General features: G+C 35.6%; 1 protein-coding gene across 6 annotated transcripts in view; it reads right to left on the bottom strand.

Annotated features, from left to right (window-relative positions):
• The window catches only part of RPS6KC1 (ribosomal protein S6 kinase C1), a 186,227-nt gene that overhangs the window by 130,468 nt on the left and 40,742 nt on the right, over nucleotides 1-15,017 (bottom strand). For all 6 annotated transcript variants that reach the window (XM_074385175.1, XM_074385174.1, XM_010340952.3 and 3 more), the window contains one exon: nucleotides 7,398-7,488. In XM_074385175.1, coding sequence (XP_074241276.1) covers nucleotides 7,398-7,488 — 91 coding nt within the window. The remainder of the gene's footprint in view (nucleotides 1-7,397; nucleotides 7,489-15,017) is intronic.

Raw genomic sequence — 15,017 nt, 5'->3', positions numbered from 1 at the left:
AGATCTGTTTAAAGCAGGCAAACCCCTGACATCTCTTCCTTGCCCACCATATTCCTTTAATTCTCCTCTGGAAGTTGCACCTGGCCATGCCTGAAAAGCCTAACCCTACCCTATCTCCTCAACCATATAAGGCAACTAATCATCTTCTAGTACTCACTGATATCTTTCTCTTCCATATTTAAGCAGTTTCTAAATTTCCTTCTCAATGAAGTATTCTCCAGCCAGCTCGAGGAAGATAACATTTAGAAACTCCCTTCACCACCACAATGACTCTTATTTATAAATATATTATATGTTAAATACTCAATGCCTAGTTTATTTATATTATATCCTTAACATATCTGCTTAATACAGTGCTTGTTCAACTCCCGGAAATCACACAATTGAACATATTTTATACAAAACTATATATAAATATCACACAAAGCAGAAACTAGCTCCCTAAAGCCCAGAAAGGAAGTTACCAAGTAAGATAGAGAGTGCAACAAGTAAGTGACAGGTTCTCAGTTTAGGAAGGAAGGACGTTGTGGATAAGGCAGGGCAACCACTGACTTTTGATATAATATAGAGACTATTTGTCAAAAGTTAAACCAACCTGAAGTCAACCCATACTTAAAGAGGCCCTCTGGGCCATCGCAAGAGTAAAAGGTGCATCCTTCACCAACACCATCAAGGCAAAAACCTAAGCTTTTTTTGGAAGTGATACAAGGGGAAAAAGTCAAAGGTTCTATGAAAGCGTTCTGCCTCCAGGTTCATATCACAGAAATTCAAGTCTCAGGGCTATTAGAGGGCCCCAGGTGACTTGTTAAAAAGCAGCTACAGACATAAGGCGTTTATTTAGCATCCCAGTTCACCTACCTACCCTTACCTCTGTGCTTTGAACTGCTCAGAGTAGGGCAGTATAGTGAAATCTGTCTAGGACACCATCTCTGAAAGACAGGCCCCAGGGGAACAGGTTGAGTTGCCATAGAATAAATCTTTATACTATAAACTATCAGAAATCTGTATTTGAAGACCATCTGTAAAAAGAGATCGGTTTCCTTTAGAACAACAGGTGGTCTCTCATGGGTGACTATATATAAAATACATGGCCTCATTATTATTAGTTGATAGCTTTCACTGAGCCCTGAGGTTCAAAAATTGCCATAGTCAACAAAAAGGAATTTCTATTTTTCCTAGTAGCAATGACTCATGCTCCATGCACAAAGCAAGTTACCTAGCCAGCAGAACAAAGGTTACCCTAAGGTAGAAGACATACATATCAGTTTCCATTAAGAAACAAGTACTTACAAATACGATTTTTAAGTGAATACCTAAATGTAAAGCTTAATGCTAGTTAAGATTCCTGGATGTGATTCCCTATTCATCACTTAGTAATAGCTGTTGTGGAAAAAAAAAAGAACCTTTCCTTTAATGTTCCACATTTTCATAACATTCTTGGGTCATGTCTATGCTTCACCCTTGAAAATGTATGAAAAGAACATCAGAATACCTCGTACAGATTTGGTAAAACAACAGAATAAGCCCAGAAAGCAATGCAGCATATCTCAATTACAACCCTATTACTGCTATCTTATCATAATAAAGACCAATCATTATTTTCACTTTTTAACAAATGAACTTACTCTGCTACTCTCCAGAACTTTCTCTAGGCTCCAGGATATCAAGCCCATTACCAGTATGCAAGTAGCTCATGCTGAGTTTTCTGTACCAAGTATGTCTTCTTCCTGCCTCCCCTCCATAAAATAAAATCTCCTTATTTCAAAATATATTTCTGTGAGTGCTATGAAATACCTGGAGTACCCTAGGCACATGGCTTAACTTCTCTGAAATTCCAACTCTGTAATTGTAAAATAAGAGATTTGAGTATATCATTTCTAATGATTCCCATGGCATATCATGAATTTTCTGTTATTTGTCCCACCCAACCCCTAAACTCCTAATTTCTAGTATCACCCTCAATAACCCTAGAGTTTTTAAGAGTCACTATTTATCATCAGTGTCATATGTATCACGTACACACACTGGTACATTCTCATTTGTGGTTATCTTGGGGGGAAAAAAATGACCTGTTCTTTTTTGTCAAACTCCACTACCAAAGAAAAGTCAATTAGGGGCAGAGAATAAAATTAAGTTGAGTAAATAAGCACATAACAGAAAAAAGAATCTCTTCGAGCTGAGTATGCAAGAGATATTCTAACATACATAATAACAAAGGGCCTAGAAAAATACCGGTAACAAGATTTAGAGTTCTCATGGTGCCACCTAGTGGACATTTGCACTTAATTTTACTTTAAATTACTTGGACTTTCTATAAATTTAAATTTAAATTAATATTTAATACTTTCTATATTTTGTCATCTTACAGTATACTATGTGGCAAACAGACTTTATCTTGGAAACAGATTTAGGGTATTAAGTAGACAAACATCTAAAAAATATTCCTATTTAAAATGCTGTTGTCTCAAAGTGTCAAGTTTAAATCTATTAAATGAAAAAAACATAAATAAGATAAAACAAATGATATTTTGATACAGAAAATTTTTTTCAAACTTAAATAACTATACATCTTTCCAAGTAGACCAACCAGTGCTTTAAATATCATCAACACTATTCAATTTAACATAGTTTAATCACGATCTTCATGTCAGTCTGTATACGGGAAAGAATCACTACCCTGCCATCAAATAAACATACAAATCTTGAGCTTAATGTCATTTCATGGATCTGCTACAAAGACAGCAACACATGCTATCCTCAAACATGCTATCCTCAAAATCTATATGAGGTATTCTGATGTTCTTTTCATACATTTTCATACATGCTTTCCTCAAAATGTACATTTCATTTACTTTAAAATGGCTAATTCAAGACAGTTTAATAGACCCTTTCATGTCTCTATAATTGTTACAATAAACAGTTGGGGATTTCTTAATGCATAATTTCCAGCCAAGAAAAGGTGGCGGTAGATTTTGTTTTGCCAGGAGACATTTAAGAATATTCATTCTTAAGATCTAATATATACATACAATAAGCTGATCACTTAATTTGTCTTTGTGGTTACAATCACCTAATTATTTTCTCTCATTTACTGTATAAACCAAAAAAAAAAGTCCCTCCAAAAACTGAAAAGTGATATATCAGGAAGAGGAAATGACACAGGTTACCAGATGAGACTATACCAACACCCAAATCTCTGATATCAAGGCCAGCATGGCAGTAAAGCAATCTATACCCATCAAAAAGGCCAACAGGTAAGAGAAATATGCCAAGGAGATCAACAGATATGCACAAATTTGGGCAGGTTTCCAAAAATGTCCTAGTAACTTCATAGCTAAATTTAATTCAAGGAAAAGATGTAAGTTGAAATAGACATAACGGGAATAAGATGTTAGCAACCAATTACATCTTCTTTCATCTTTGAAAAATATAGTTTAGCTATAAAGGAAATAAAGAGTAACCAGGATTTCATTTTTAAAATGTAAAACAATATTAACTTTTCATCTAAAAACCTACTAATTTCCTAATTTTCAATTTCATAGTAAACAAAATATATTTACCAGTTCATCACCAAATTATTTTTTACAAAACCTTAAAGGGGTTTCTCTATCCCATGCTACAACAAAGTAACTGTAGTTTTAAAAAACAGGCCAGGCACAGTGGCTCACACCTATAATGCCAGCACGTTGGGAGGCCGAGGCAGGAGAATCACTTGTACCCAAGAGTTTGAGACCAGCCTAGACAGCAAAGTAAGATCCCATTTCTACAAAAAAATGTAAAAAGAAAAATTAGCCAGGCACACTTGTGCCTGTCTATAGTCCCAGCTACTTAGGAGGCTGAGGAAGGAGAATCACTCAAGCCGAGGACATCAAGGCTACAGTGAGCTGTGATTGTGCCACTGCACTCAGTCTGGATAACAGACTGAGACTCTATCGCAAAACACAAAGAAATTCAGATCTTCGTATTTTCCTCAGAAAACTTTCATTTCATATTAGGATCTGTTCACTGCATTTTTAAGGCCTTAAGAAAAATAATGATCACTTCACCTCTACATCTGTTCTCTGAGAAGTGATCAACTTGCCATGTCATTCTAACTGTAACTAAGAACGCTGAAACAGCAGACCATATATTAGGATTTACCCTCGCTGGCTCATTCCACCAGCTAGCTAATTCACAAATATGAAAAATTACAATCTACCTTTAAAACACGGTTTAAAATAGCACACTTAGAGAATTTTTCATGGGGTGAATCACTTCCTCACATTTTAGCTCTAAGTCCAAAACACAAGTCTGTGTCACCACGATCCCTCTAACAACCCTCCATTTCACTGCATACCTGTGGGGCTTGACTGGCTGCTGGCTTTCCTGCTCTTTTGCTACTAGATGTCCCTCTCCCTGGTTGTCTCCAGAGTTTGCAGACCTTTTGGTATGAAGTAAATCATCCACTTTCCCACTATTGCAAACAATCTCAGGATATTTAAAAGCGATTTTCCCTCTCAAGTAATAATGAATTTGCAAGATGTCTGACACTTTGATCTATCTGTATTTATCAACCTACTATCTTTCAGCAGGATTAATTTGCCAGGCATACAACCTTTAAAGGGAGGGGAGAAAAACAACATAACCATTAACAGCATTTCCAGTTCCACGTTTTTCATTCTTTGTGGATCACAGAGTGTTTCAGAGACGGTAATATAATTGAAAAACTAAACTGCACTGACGGGATAAAATGTCAATATTCCTTTTAGATGTCATAGTCCTTTTCTGTGTTTCTAACAGAAATGTTGGCCCCAATTTCTCTCATAAAAGCACATTCCCAAAAGATAAATACCTCCAAAGAAAACACATCTTTTGGAAAGTTTAGAGGTAAACTCTGAAACAACTGCTTTTGGAAGGGGCACCCTTACAGCTCAGTTTGCCTGAGGCTGTCCTGTGTCATGTTTGTGGTCTTGGTATAATTATTAATAGCACTGTCTATAATTCTCAGAAGTGTTCCATTATGGACAATAAACTACATGCTCACCCCAGCTTTAGGTTGTATCTCCTTTAGCATTAATATAGCCATCCATTCACCTTGAACAATCTTTAATATTTCAGAATACTATCCCAAGAAAACTCATCCCTAATAATCATGCCCCTCCCCTTCTGTCCTAGACTACAGCAAAGAACAGAAAGATCTCTGCAGATCTTGATTGCCTTGTACTAAAGTAGGCTCCTAAGATACCCTTCTCTCACCATGGCTGACTCCCACCTAGTAATAGAAGCTTATGATAGATATCAGAAGAATATAACTACTCCCAGATCCCACAACCTTTGATTCTTGTATCCAAAAAATAGGGAAAAGAAACATTCTGCATTTCTGACTATTGTACTCCTCATTGAATACTCTCATACAATTTTTTTTTTTTTCAATACGGAGTCTCACTCTGTTGCCCAGGCTGGAGTGCAGTGGCATAATCTCGGCTCACTGCAATCTCCTCCCCCTAGTTCAGGCAATTCTCATGTCTCAGCCTCCCGAGTAGCTGGGATTACAGATGCTGGTCACCTCATCTGGCTAATTTTTGTATTTTTAGTAGAAATAGGGTTTTACCACATTGGCCAAGTTGGTCTCAAACTCCTGATCTCAACTGATCCACCTACCTTGGCCTCCCAAAGTGTTAGGATTCCAAGCATGAGCCACCATGCCCAGCCTCTCCCACAAATCTTTCTAACTCTCCTACTAGTTCTCTATTGGGTGTCACAGAATCAGTATATATTGCAGGTGGAAAACATGTACTCCTCTTTCTCAGGAGTAAGGAAACTGAAGCAACAGTCAGCTTAGGTTATCTCACAAAATTCACCTTTCAAGGAAACTAGTTCTATAATTAGAATCACATTGGGATCACAAGCAGGGGCTAGATTTTCCAAACCTTCGCAAGGATCTCTGATTAAAATAGGTCACCAAGACCAGACATTCCCTCCCCCTGCTAAAAAATAACAGATTATAAAGTTAAATTACTGTCAACCATGTTTTTCCATGACCCTGCAGAATCAAGGCGGAGTCAAAGGTACTGAGAACCCAATGAAGATCCCTGGGCATGTTGCCCCCCTGCATTACACACAACACTAAGTTTAAATTAATAGACCTTAAGTCAATGGGAAGCACAACGAAAAAGAATAAAAGCTAACCACTTCTCAATGTGGTAGTACCAAAAGAAAAAAAAATTTAAGTGTATCAGCCCACATAATAGATAAGAACATGTTGCTCTTACCAAACCAAGATGGAAATTTACTGCAATAGATTTATGTCAGTGTGGCTGTTGCTGTATGACAGCAGGATACACGCTCACAAAAACAGCATTACAGTGAGATGATGGCTACCTCTTCCTCATAAAGCAGCCTCCTCCACCATAAACTCTTACTCATGAAAAAGACAAGAAATATTATTTAGTCTATTATTTTACCTTTAATAAACCAAATCTAAGCCACCTAAAACAAATCTAATTATCTGTTTTCAAAGGCCCTTCCTATCCCTGCCCCCAAATCTTTTTTTAATTCCGTAATCTCTGAAAAAAAAAAAATAGTTACAGAAATCCAAAGGCTGAAATGTACATATTTAAATTTTCCTATAAATTCAAGTGTGGCTTAACAGGAATAAAACAAGAAAATAAGCATTTTTGAATTAAAGTGATTAAAACTTGATTTAGACTTATTTTATTTAAAAACGTATCTAAAACACTAAAACTACCTTAGGGTTTATTCTTTCTGGGTAAAATGACTAACTCCCTAGAGCCAGTCTTGAAATTAATTGTCTAAAAGTCAGAAGCGCTAAAGAAATGAGTAAGGCATTCTTTTTTTTTTTGAGACAAAGTTTCACTCCATCACTCAAGCTGGAGTGCAGTGAAGCAAACTCAGCTCACTGCAACCTCTGCCTCCCAGGTTCAAGTGATTCTTGTGCCTCAGCCTCCCCAGTAGCTGGGATTACGGGCTTGTTGGCCAGGCTGGTCTCAAAACTCCAAACCTCAGGTATCTACCCACCTCAGCCTCCCAAAGTGCTGGGATTACAGGCATGAGCCACCGCGTCCGGCCGAGTAAGGCATCCTTACACTAGACAATACAAACTCCAAACTACTCATTATACCATATTTCATGAACTCTAAGATGCCACTAATGGGAGGATGAATCATTATTTTATATTCCACTAAGAAAAGAAAAGCTGTCAATTAAATGTGAGCTGTCATGGACCTAATATCATGCACCCAATATCAGTGATAGCAAAATGTGAAGAAAAAGTGTATCTTAGAATCAGTGAAATACCCTCAAATTCCTATATACATCCATCTTTTTGCAATGCAGATATAATTTATAGTCTTCTGCAATCAAAAACATTGAAATGCAAAAAAATTAAAATCTCTTACCTTCTGTACACTCAGGAAAGGTATCAATGAGGGAATCTGAGTGAGCTTCAGCAGGACCAATTAATTCAGAACTATCATTAATTATTCCACCCTAAAAAGATAACAGCAATTGTGTTTCATTAGCATTAAGAGAATGAACAATACTAAATAAAAAATAGTTGTCCCAACTAAGCATGTATAAAGATTTACAGAAACAACTATTTTAATCTATTAAATAACTAGATGACAAGTGTTTTCAAAAAAATTGATAGATATATCAGTATTGGTTCATCAGCTGTAACAAATGTACTGTACCAATCCAAGATATTTAATGAAAGAAACTGAGGGTTGGGGGGAAGAAGACATATATGAGAAAACTGTACTTTCTGCACAATTTTTATATAAAACTAAATTGCTCTAGAAATAGACTGTTGTTTTAAAATTCAATAGGAATCTTAGCATTTAGAATAATATATGGTTTCTTATAAAAGTGTATTATTTTAATTCTGCCCAAGTACCCATTAAGCAAATACAGAAGAAAAAAATAATGAACTAAAGAATATTGTTCAGTATCCTTAGGGACTGGTCATTTTAATTAGTGATAAATGATGGCCCATCAGGAATTCATTGAATTTTATCAAATTATACCCTACAATATATCACACAGCACCTCAGGTGATTTGAGAAGCCTTTTAAAGTTTGAGAACCACTTGTATACAATATAGGTTAAAACTAAAAATATTTAACGTACTTTTAGTAGAGGTATTTTTTAAAATATAAAAAATAAATATAAAATTGATTTATCTATGTGGTCATTATTTTAATTTCCTATTGAGGTTTGCAAATTCATGCCTCAAAAAGTTATCTTACTCTACATGCAGCTAGAGAATGTTATCATCAGACAAGTAGTGGTGGTATGAGGTTGTGCTATGGCTTTGTGAAAGGAATGCTCCAATCACAGATAAGAGCTTATAATCCTTAAATAATTAAAACAATAGCTCTTCTGCTCCTTAATATCTTCCCTTCTACCTTCCACCAACAGTTCTATGCCTCCAAACACTACTAACAGAATAATAAAGCTCAAAAGAATTACAAACCCACATTTTCTCTCTACTTCAGCACAAAAAAAACTCAATGACTATCTTTACCTAATCAGAAGTCTCTCTCTGCCCATTTATTTTTAAGGAATGAAATTTGAAATGGTCCCTCTCAAATTACCAAATTTTACTTCCCTGAGTGTTACATAAAATAAAACTTTAAAAATGATTATTATCTTTAGGAGTAAGAATTTGTATTACTTTATTCTATACTTTATTACAATATTCAGATTACAGCTTATACTTAAATTTTTCTCCAAAAAGAATATCTAGCCTAGATTAAGCCATCCTTTAACAACACCCAAATCAAATCAAGATTTTCAAGTACTATAGAAAATATTAAAAGACAAAGTTAATTTTAGAAGAAAGTATCTCTCAACTATTAACTGCCTCTTCTACCACTAGGTTTGTGATTTAAGTTACCTACCTATAAAATGTCTTCTAAGACATTATTTTATTTTACATATTTCATGCAAAGTATTCAGAACAGTCAATAAATAAAGCACTCAACAAATGTGTATTATTAGTTAACATAAGATCTTATAAGATAAAATTCAAAATGTAAAATGTTTTACCTCATAATCCCAAATTTGTATCTAGTTTAACAAACACTGCTATAAAAAATAAATGATAAAGAACAAATCTTTAATGAAACAAAAACTGTTACACAGGAACTAGAGGGATGTAGCAGTAAAATAATGCCACAATCCTAATTTTTAATTCCTAATTCAAAAATAACCATTTGGGTATTTCTTGTATGCAGTAAAAAAAATTTCATAGAAATATATCTCAACGTTTTTTGTTAATGAAGAGTCTAGCAGGGAAGGACTTCTGGTATAGTGGGGTGAGGAAATCAGCAAATCTTTCCCTAAAAAGCAATTACAAATCTTTAGAAATCTGTCAAAACCACCAATGAGGGCTCTGGAAATCGACTAAAAGCATAAAGCAAATGAAACAGTGGTTACTGAGAAACCACAGAACCACAGATAAGAACTATGAAAATCCGTGACGTTCTTGCCTCTGTTCTTTCCATCCCACAACCTAGCTGGGTGGCCACAGTAATTCTCTAAGAGCAAGGCAAGTCTTGAAAACCAGTAGGTTCACTTTTGAGGAGGCTAACATGATTTGGATTGAAGCACAGAAAAAAATTTAAAAATCCACCCCAAATATTATTGTCAATAATAGTAGCAATCTCAAGGCCAAATACATGGCAAGAAAAAGTGATAGCTCAGCACACCTGAAGCTGCAGTCATCAAAAGATCAGACAGCAGGGAGATCCTGAAAATAATACAGCCATAGGGAGTCTAAATAAAGCTCATGACCCATCCATGTAATGAGACCAGAGAGGGGTCAAGCTATCCAACAATACCTTGCAAACCATGAGACAGTGCACAGGCATAGAGGAAATTCAAGACTTCAGAGGATTAGTAAAAGCCAGGGCAAATTTTAAAACAGCTGAGACTCTGAGAATACATTTAAAAATCATCAGCATTAAAAGAAAAGCATATAATGGCACAAGTGTTTAAGCACAAGCAATGACCGAACACTGGCTGACCACAAAGCTATGACACAGGGCTAACCCCTACAGAGCCTGGCTTAAAAATAAAATTAAAATTAAATATTGAGCAGGGATACCAGTAGCCACACACTTAACAGGAAATGGACTCCACAGATTGACTACAGACTACACTAACAGAAAATGCCAGTTACTAAACAAACTAACAGAAAATGGCAAGAACCCTCAGGGAGAAAAAAAAAATCAGAACTAGAGTTCTACAGTATATTATCCATAATGTTCAATTTCCAACCAATAAAAAAAATTAAGAGACATGCAAAGACACAGAAAAGTATGTGACCCAAACATGGGGGTAACCAGTCAATCAGAACTATCTGTGAGGGAACAAAGATGTCGGACTTGGCAAAAACTTCAAAGCAGCTATTATAAATATGCTCAAATTATCAAAGGAAAACATGATTAAAGAATTAAAAGGACTAAGACTCATAAAATAGCATATATAAATAAATCTAAATTATTTAAAAAGGATCAAATGAAGCATTTTTCGTAACAGCCATAAGCAACGACAATTTGAATGACTATCAACCAATGAACAGACTAGCAAAATGTGGTATATTCATATCCATTCCATGAAATATTATTTAATCACGATAAGGAATAAACCACTGATACATGCTACAACCTGGATGTACCTTGAAAACATAAACATATGTATACACATACACATCCTCTAAATCTAATTAAAAAAACTTCCCACCTAAATTCCACTCCTAGATATGTATCTAAGAGAAACAAAAATACATGTCTGCACAAAAACGTGTATGTCAATATTCATAACAGCACCATTCACAACAGCCAAAAGGAGAACAACCCAAGTTTGTACCAACACACACTGTAGATAAATAAAATGTGGTATATCCATAGCCCATACAAAGGAATATTATACAGTCGCAAAAAGGAATAAAGTACTGATGCATGCCACAACATGAATAAACCCTTAAAGCATACTACTATGTGAAAAAAAAACACATTTTCATTCAAAATAGCATAAGATTAAAATGCTTACAACTAAATTTAAGGCAAGAAGCCCCAGACTTACACCCTGAAAACTACAAAACGTTGCTTAAAGAATTTAGAGAATATCTGAATAAATGTAGTCATTTCATTTTCATGGATTGCAAGGTAATATTGTTAAAATGACAATTTTCCCCAAACTGAACTACAGAGTCAATACAATTCCAATCAGAAATCTGAGGAGTAAGCCAAAATAGCTCAGTTGGGAGAGAATCAAACTGGAGAATTTTCGCAGGTGTTTCCAATACCTTTGGCCAGGTGTGGTGACTCACACCTGTAATCCCAGCACTTTGGGAGACTGAGGCAAGAGAATTATTTGAGGCCAGGCATTCAAGACCAGCCTGAGAAACACAGTGAGACCCTGTCTCTACAAAAATTTAAAAATTACCTGGGCATGGTGGTGCATGTCCTAGCTACTTGGGAGGCTGAGGCAGGAGAATCCCTTAAACCCAAGAGTTTGAGGTTAAAGTGAGCTATAACTGTGCTACTGCATCCCAGCCTGGGTGACAAAAATGAGACCCCAATTCCTTAAATTAATTAATTAAATAAATAATTTTAAAATTATTTATTTTAAAAAAGATTTAAAAATAATTTTTTGTTCACATAGATAAGCTGATGCTAAAAATTTTTATGGAAGTTGAAAAGTTGAAAGAACTCAAAATTGCCATAACAATTTTGAAAAAGTAAAGTAAGCAAACTTACACTAGCTGATTCCAATACTTAAAAAGCTACAATAATCAAGACAGTATGGTACTAGCATAAGAACAGGCACATAAATTAATAAAACATATCAACAGTCCAGAAATAAGTCATCACATTTGCAGTCAATTTATTTTCAGCAAGTACGCCAAGGTGATTCAATAAGGATAATCTTTTCAACAAATGATGCTGAGAATATTAGCTATACACATACCAGAAGATGAATTTAAACTATTACTTCACACCCTATATAAAATGAACTAAAAAAGAATCATAGACCTATCAGTAACATTAAAACTTCTAGAAATCTAGAAATAAACACAGAAGAAAACCTTCATGATCTTGGGTTACTCGAAAAGTTCCTGGGTATGACAGGTATAACCCAAAAAAGAAAAAAATATTATAAATTATATATCATCAAAGCTAAAAGCTTTTGCACTTCAAATGACACCATTAAGAAAACTAAAAGGCTACAGATTGGGGAGAAAATATTTACAAATCACTTATCTGATAAGATTGTTTATCCAGAATATATTCAGAACTCTTACAACTCAATGACAACCCAATCCAAAAAATTGGTAGATTTTAATGGATGTTCCACCAAAGATATATATGAAAAAAAGCACAGGAAAACATGTTCAACATCATTAGCCATTAGGAAACTGAAATTAATACTACAATGAAATACCACTGCATACCTGCGAGAAGACCTACAGTTAAAAAATCAGACAATACCAAGTGTTGGTGATTTTGTGAAACAACTGGTAAGTTCAGACATTACTGGCTGAATATGAAATGGTACAGTCCATTTAAAAAACAGTTTAGCAATTTCTTAAAAACGTGAACTTACCATAAGACCCAGCAATTCCTCTCCTCAGGAATCAATCAAGAGAAATGAAAACATGTATCCACACAAAGATTTATATGCAAATAGTCACAGTAGCATTAGTCATAACCACCAAAACAGAAACATCCAAATATGTCCATCAATTTATCAACTAATGAAAAAAATGTGGTATCATCTGTACAATGAAATACATTTCAGCTATATAAAGGAATGAAATACTGGTATATAATATAACATGACTGAAGCTCAAAAACATTATGCTAAGTAAAAGAAACCTACATACATATATTGTGAACAAAACACTACATATATTATATAGTTCCATGTATTTGAAATGGGGAGGAAAGGCAAATCTACAGACAGAACCAGGCAGTTGCCCCAGGGTAGGGATGGAAGAGGGGATCACCATAGGGAGCTTACACAGCAGTGAGGTAATGGAAATAATCTAAAATTGGATGTTGGCCGGGCACAGTGGCTCACACCTATAATCTCAGAATTTTGGGAGGCCGAGGCAGGTGGATCACCTCAGGTCAGGAGTTCAAGACCAGCCTGGGCAACACTGAGAAACCCTGTCTCTACTAAAACTACAAAAAGTTGCTAGGTATTCTGGTGCACACCTGTATTCCCAGCTACTCAGGATGCAGAGGCAGGAGAATCACTGAACCCAAGGGGCAGAGGTTGCAGTGAGCCAAGATCACACCACTGCACTCCAGCCTGGGCAACAGAGCAAAACTCCATCTCAAAAAAAAAGAATAAAATAAAATTGGATGTTGGTGATAGGTGCAAAACTCTATAAATTTACTGAAAATCAGTTAATTGTACACTTAATTAGTAACTGTACTAATGAACAACCAACCAACCAGTAAAGAGTATGAGATGGAAAGATGTAGATAAAACAAGTTTGGCAATATACCAATAATTTCTGAAACCAAGCAATGGGTCATAGAGGTTCATAATACTATTCCTTCTACTCTTAGGTATGTGTTTTTTTAAAGTCAATGTAAGTAAGTGGCTATATGGTCATTTGCATGTGGCAGCATCAATGTTTCTAAAGAGAAAAATAAACTATGATACTATAGCACACCCTGTGAATTAGCTACCCCAAAATCTTCCCACCCTACCTTCATCCATGATCAGAACTAGAAAGCTAAGAGTCACCTTCCCAGACTCCTTCAAATTAAGGATGGGCATGTGACCCAGTTCTGGCCAATGAGATGTAAGAAGGACTATCTCTAGATCATGTTTCTAGGAAAGCTTTTAAAAACTGACATATTTCTTTTTTTTTTTTTTTTTTTTTTTTTTTTTTCTTGAGACGGAGTTTCGCTCTTGTTACCCAGGCTGGAGTGCAATGGGGCGATCTCGGCTCACCGCAACCTCCGCCTCCTGGGTTCAGGCAATTCTCCTGCCTCAGCCTCCTGAGTAGCTGGGATTACAGGCACGCGCCACCATGCCCAGCTAATGTTTTGTATTTTTAGTAGAGACAGGGTTTCACCATGTTGACCAGGATGGTCTCGATCTCTTGACCTTATGATCCACCCGCCTCGGCCTCCCAAAGTGCTGGGATTATAGGCTTCAGCCACCGCGCCCGGCCAAAACCAACATATTTCTTTTGGCCTTTTGCCTTTCACACCCAAATCCAGGAACCTATGTCACTGACAACATTACTGAGCTCTCTATGCCAGCCCTGGACTACCGTCCTCACTCATCCTTCTTGTCATATAAGAAATAAGCCTATTTTTTTGTTGTTGTTGTTCAAGCTAATGTAATGAGCTTTTTTTTTTTCCTGCTTGGTTTCTCTTATTTAAAATGACTGAAGGCCACTGTTGTGATATTACCAAATCAGTATCCTGCAGGATTGAAGATAGTTCTAAGATACTTTCCAAGATTAGCTTGACTTCTCTTAAACTGTCCAATCTTTCAAAAACCCTGAAAATGACAGTCTTGTTTCCCAGTGACTTCCAGCAACAGTTACAATCAGGAAGAAATATTATAAACAAGTAACTTTTACTTAAACTGTTTAGTCTTTAATCTGACTTCCATAATCCGTAATTTTTTTTAGCTGTATGGCATGTGGTAATTTGCATGACAGCTTTTCACAATTTCTATAAAGCAATATTCTTGTTTAATAATAATGTCTTTTTCCATAAAAAACAGACTCCTTGACACACAGAAACAATTATAACAAAGCACAGCAAAGAGCTAAATATTCTATCAATTTAACTTGGCCTTTATCCTAAAGATCTGCATTGGGCCATATGCAGAAACCAAATTTATTATCTCAGTCTCATTTGCAGAATGGGGAAAAATTAAGCAACATGGTCAATCATCAGGAATGTTATTGTTACTACAAATTCTACTATGACTATCCTTTATTTCTATTACTGTAAATCTGCAATGTATTTCAAAAG

Source organism: Saimiri boliviensis, chromosome 14 (assembly GCF_048565385.1).
Source record: "Saimiri boliviensis isolate mSaiBol1 chromosome 14, mSaiBol1.pri, whole genome shotgun sequence".
Taxonomy (NCBI): domain Eukaryota; kingdom Metazoa; phylum Chordata; class Mammalia; order Primates; family Cebidae; genus Saimiri; species Saimiri boliviensis.
Note: the sequence above shows the minus strand (reverse complement) of the source record. Positions and strands in the feature narration are given on the sequence as shown.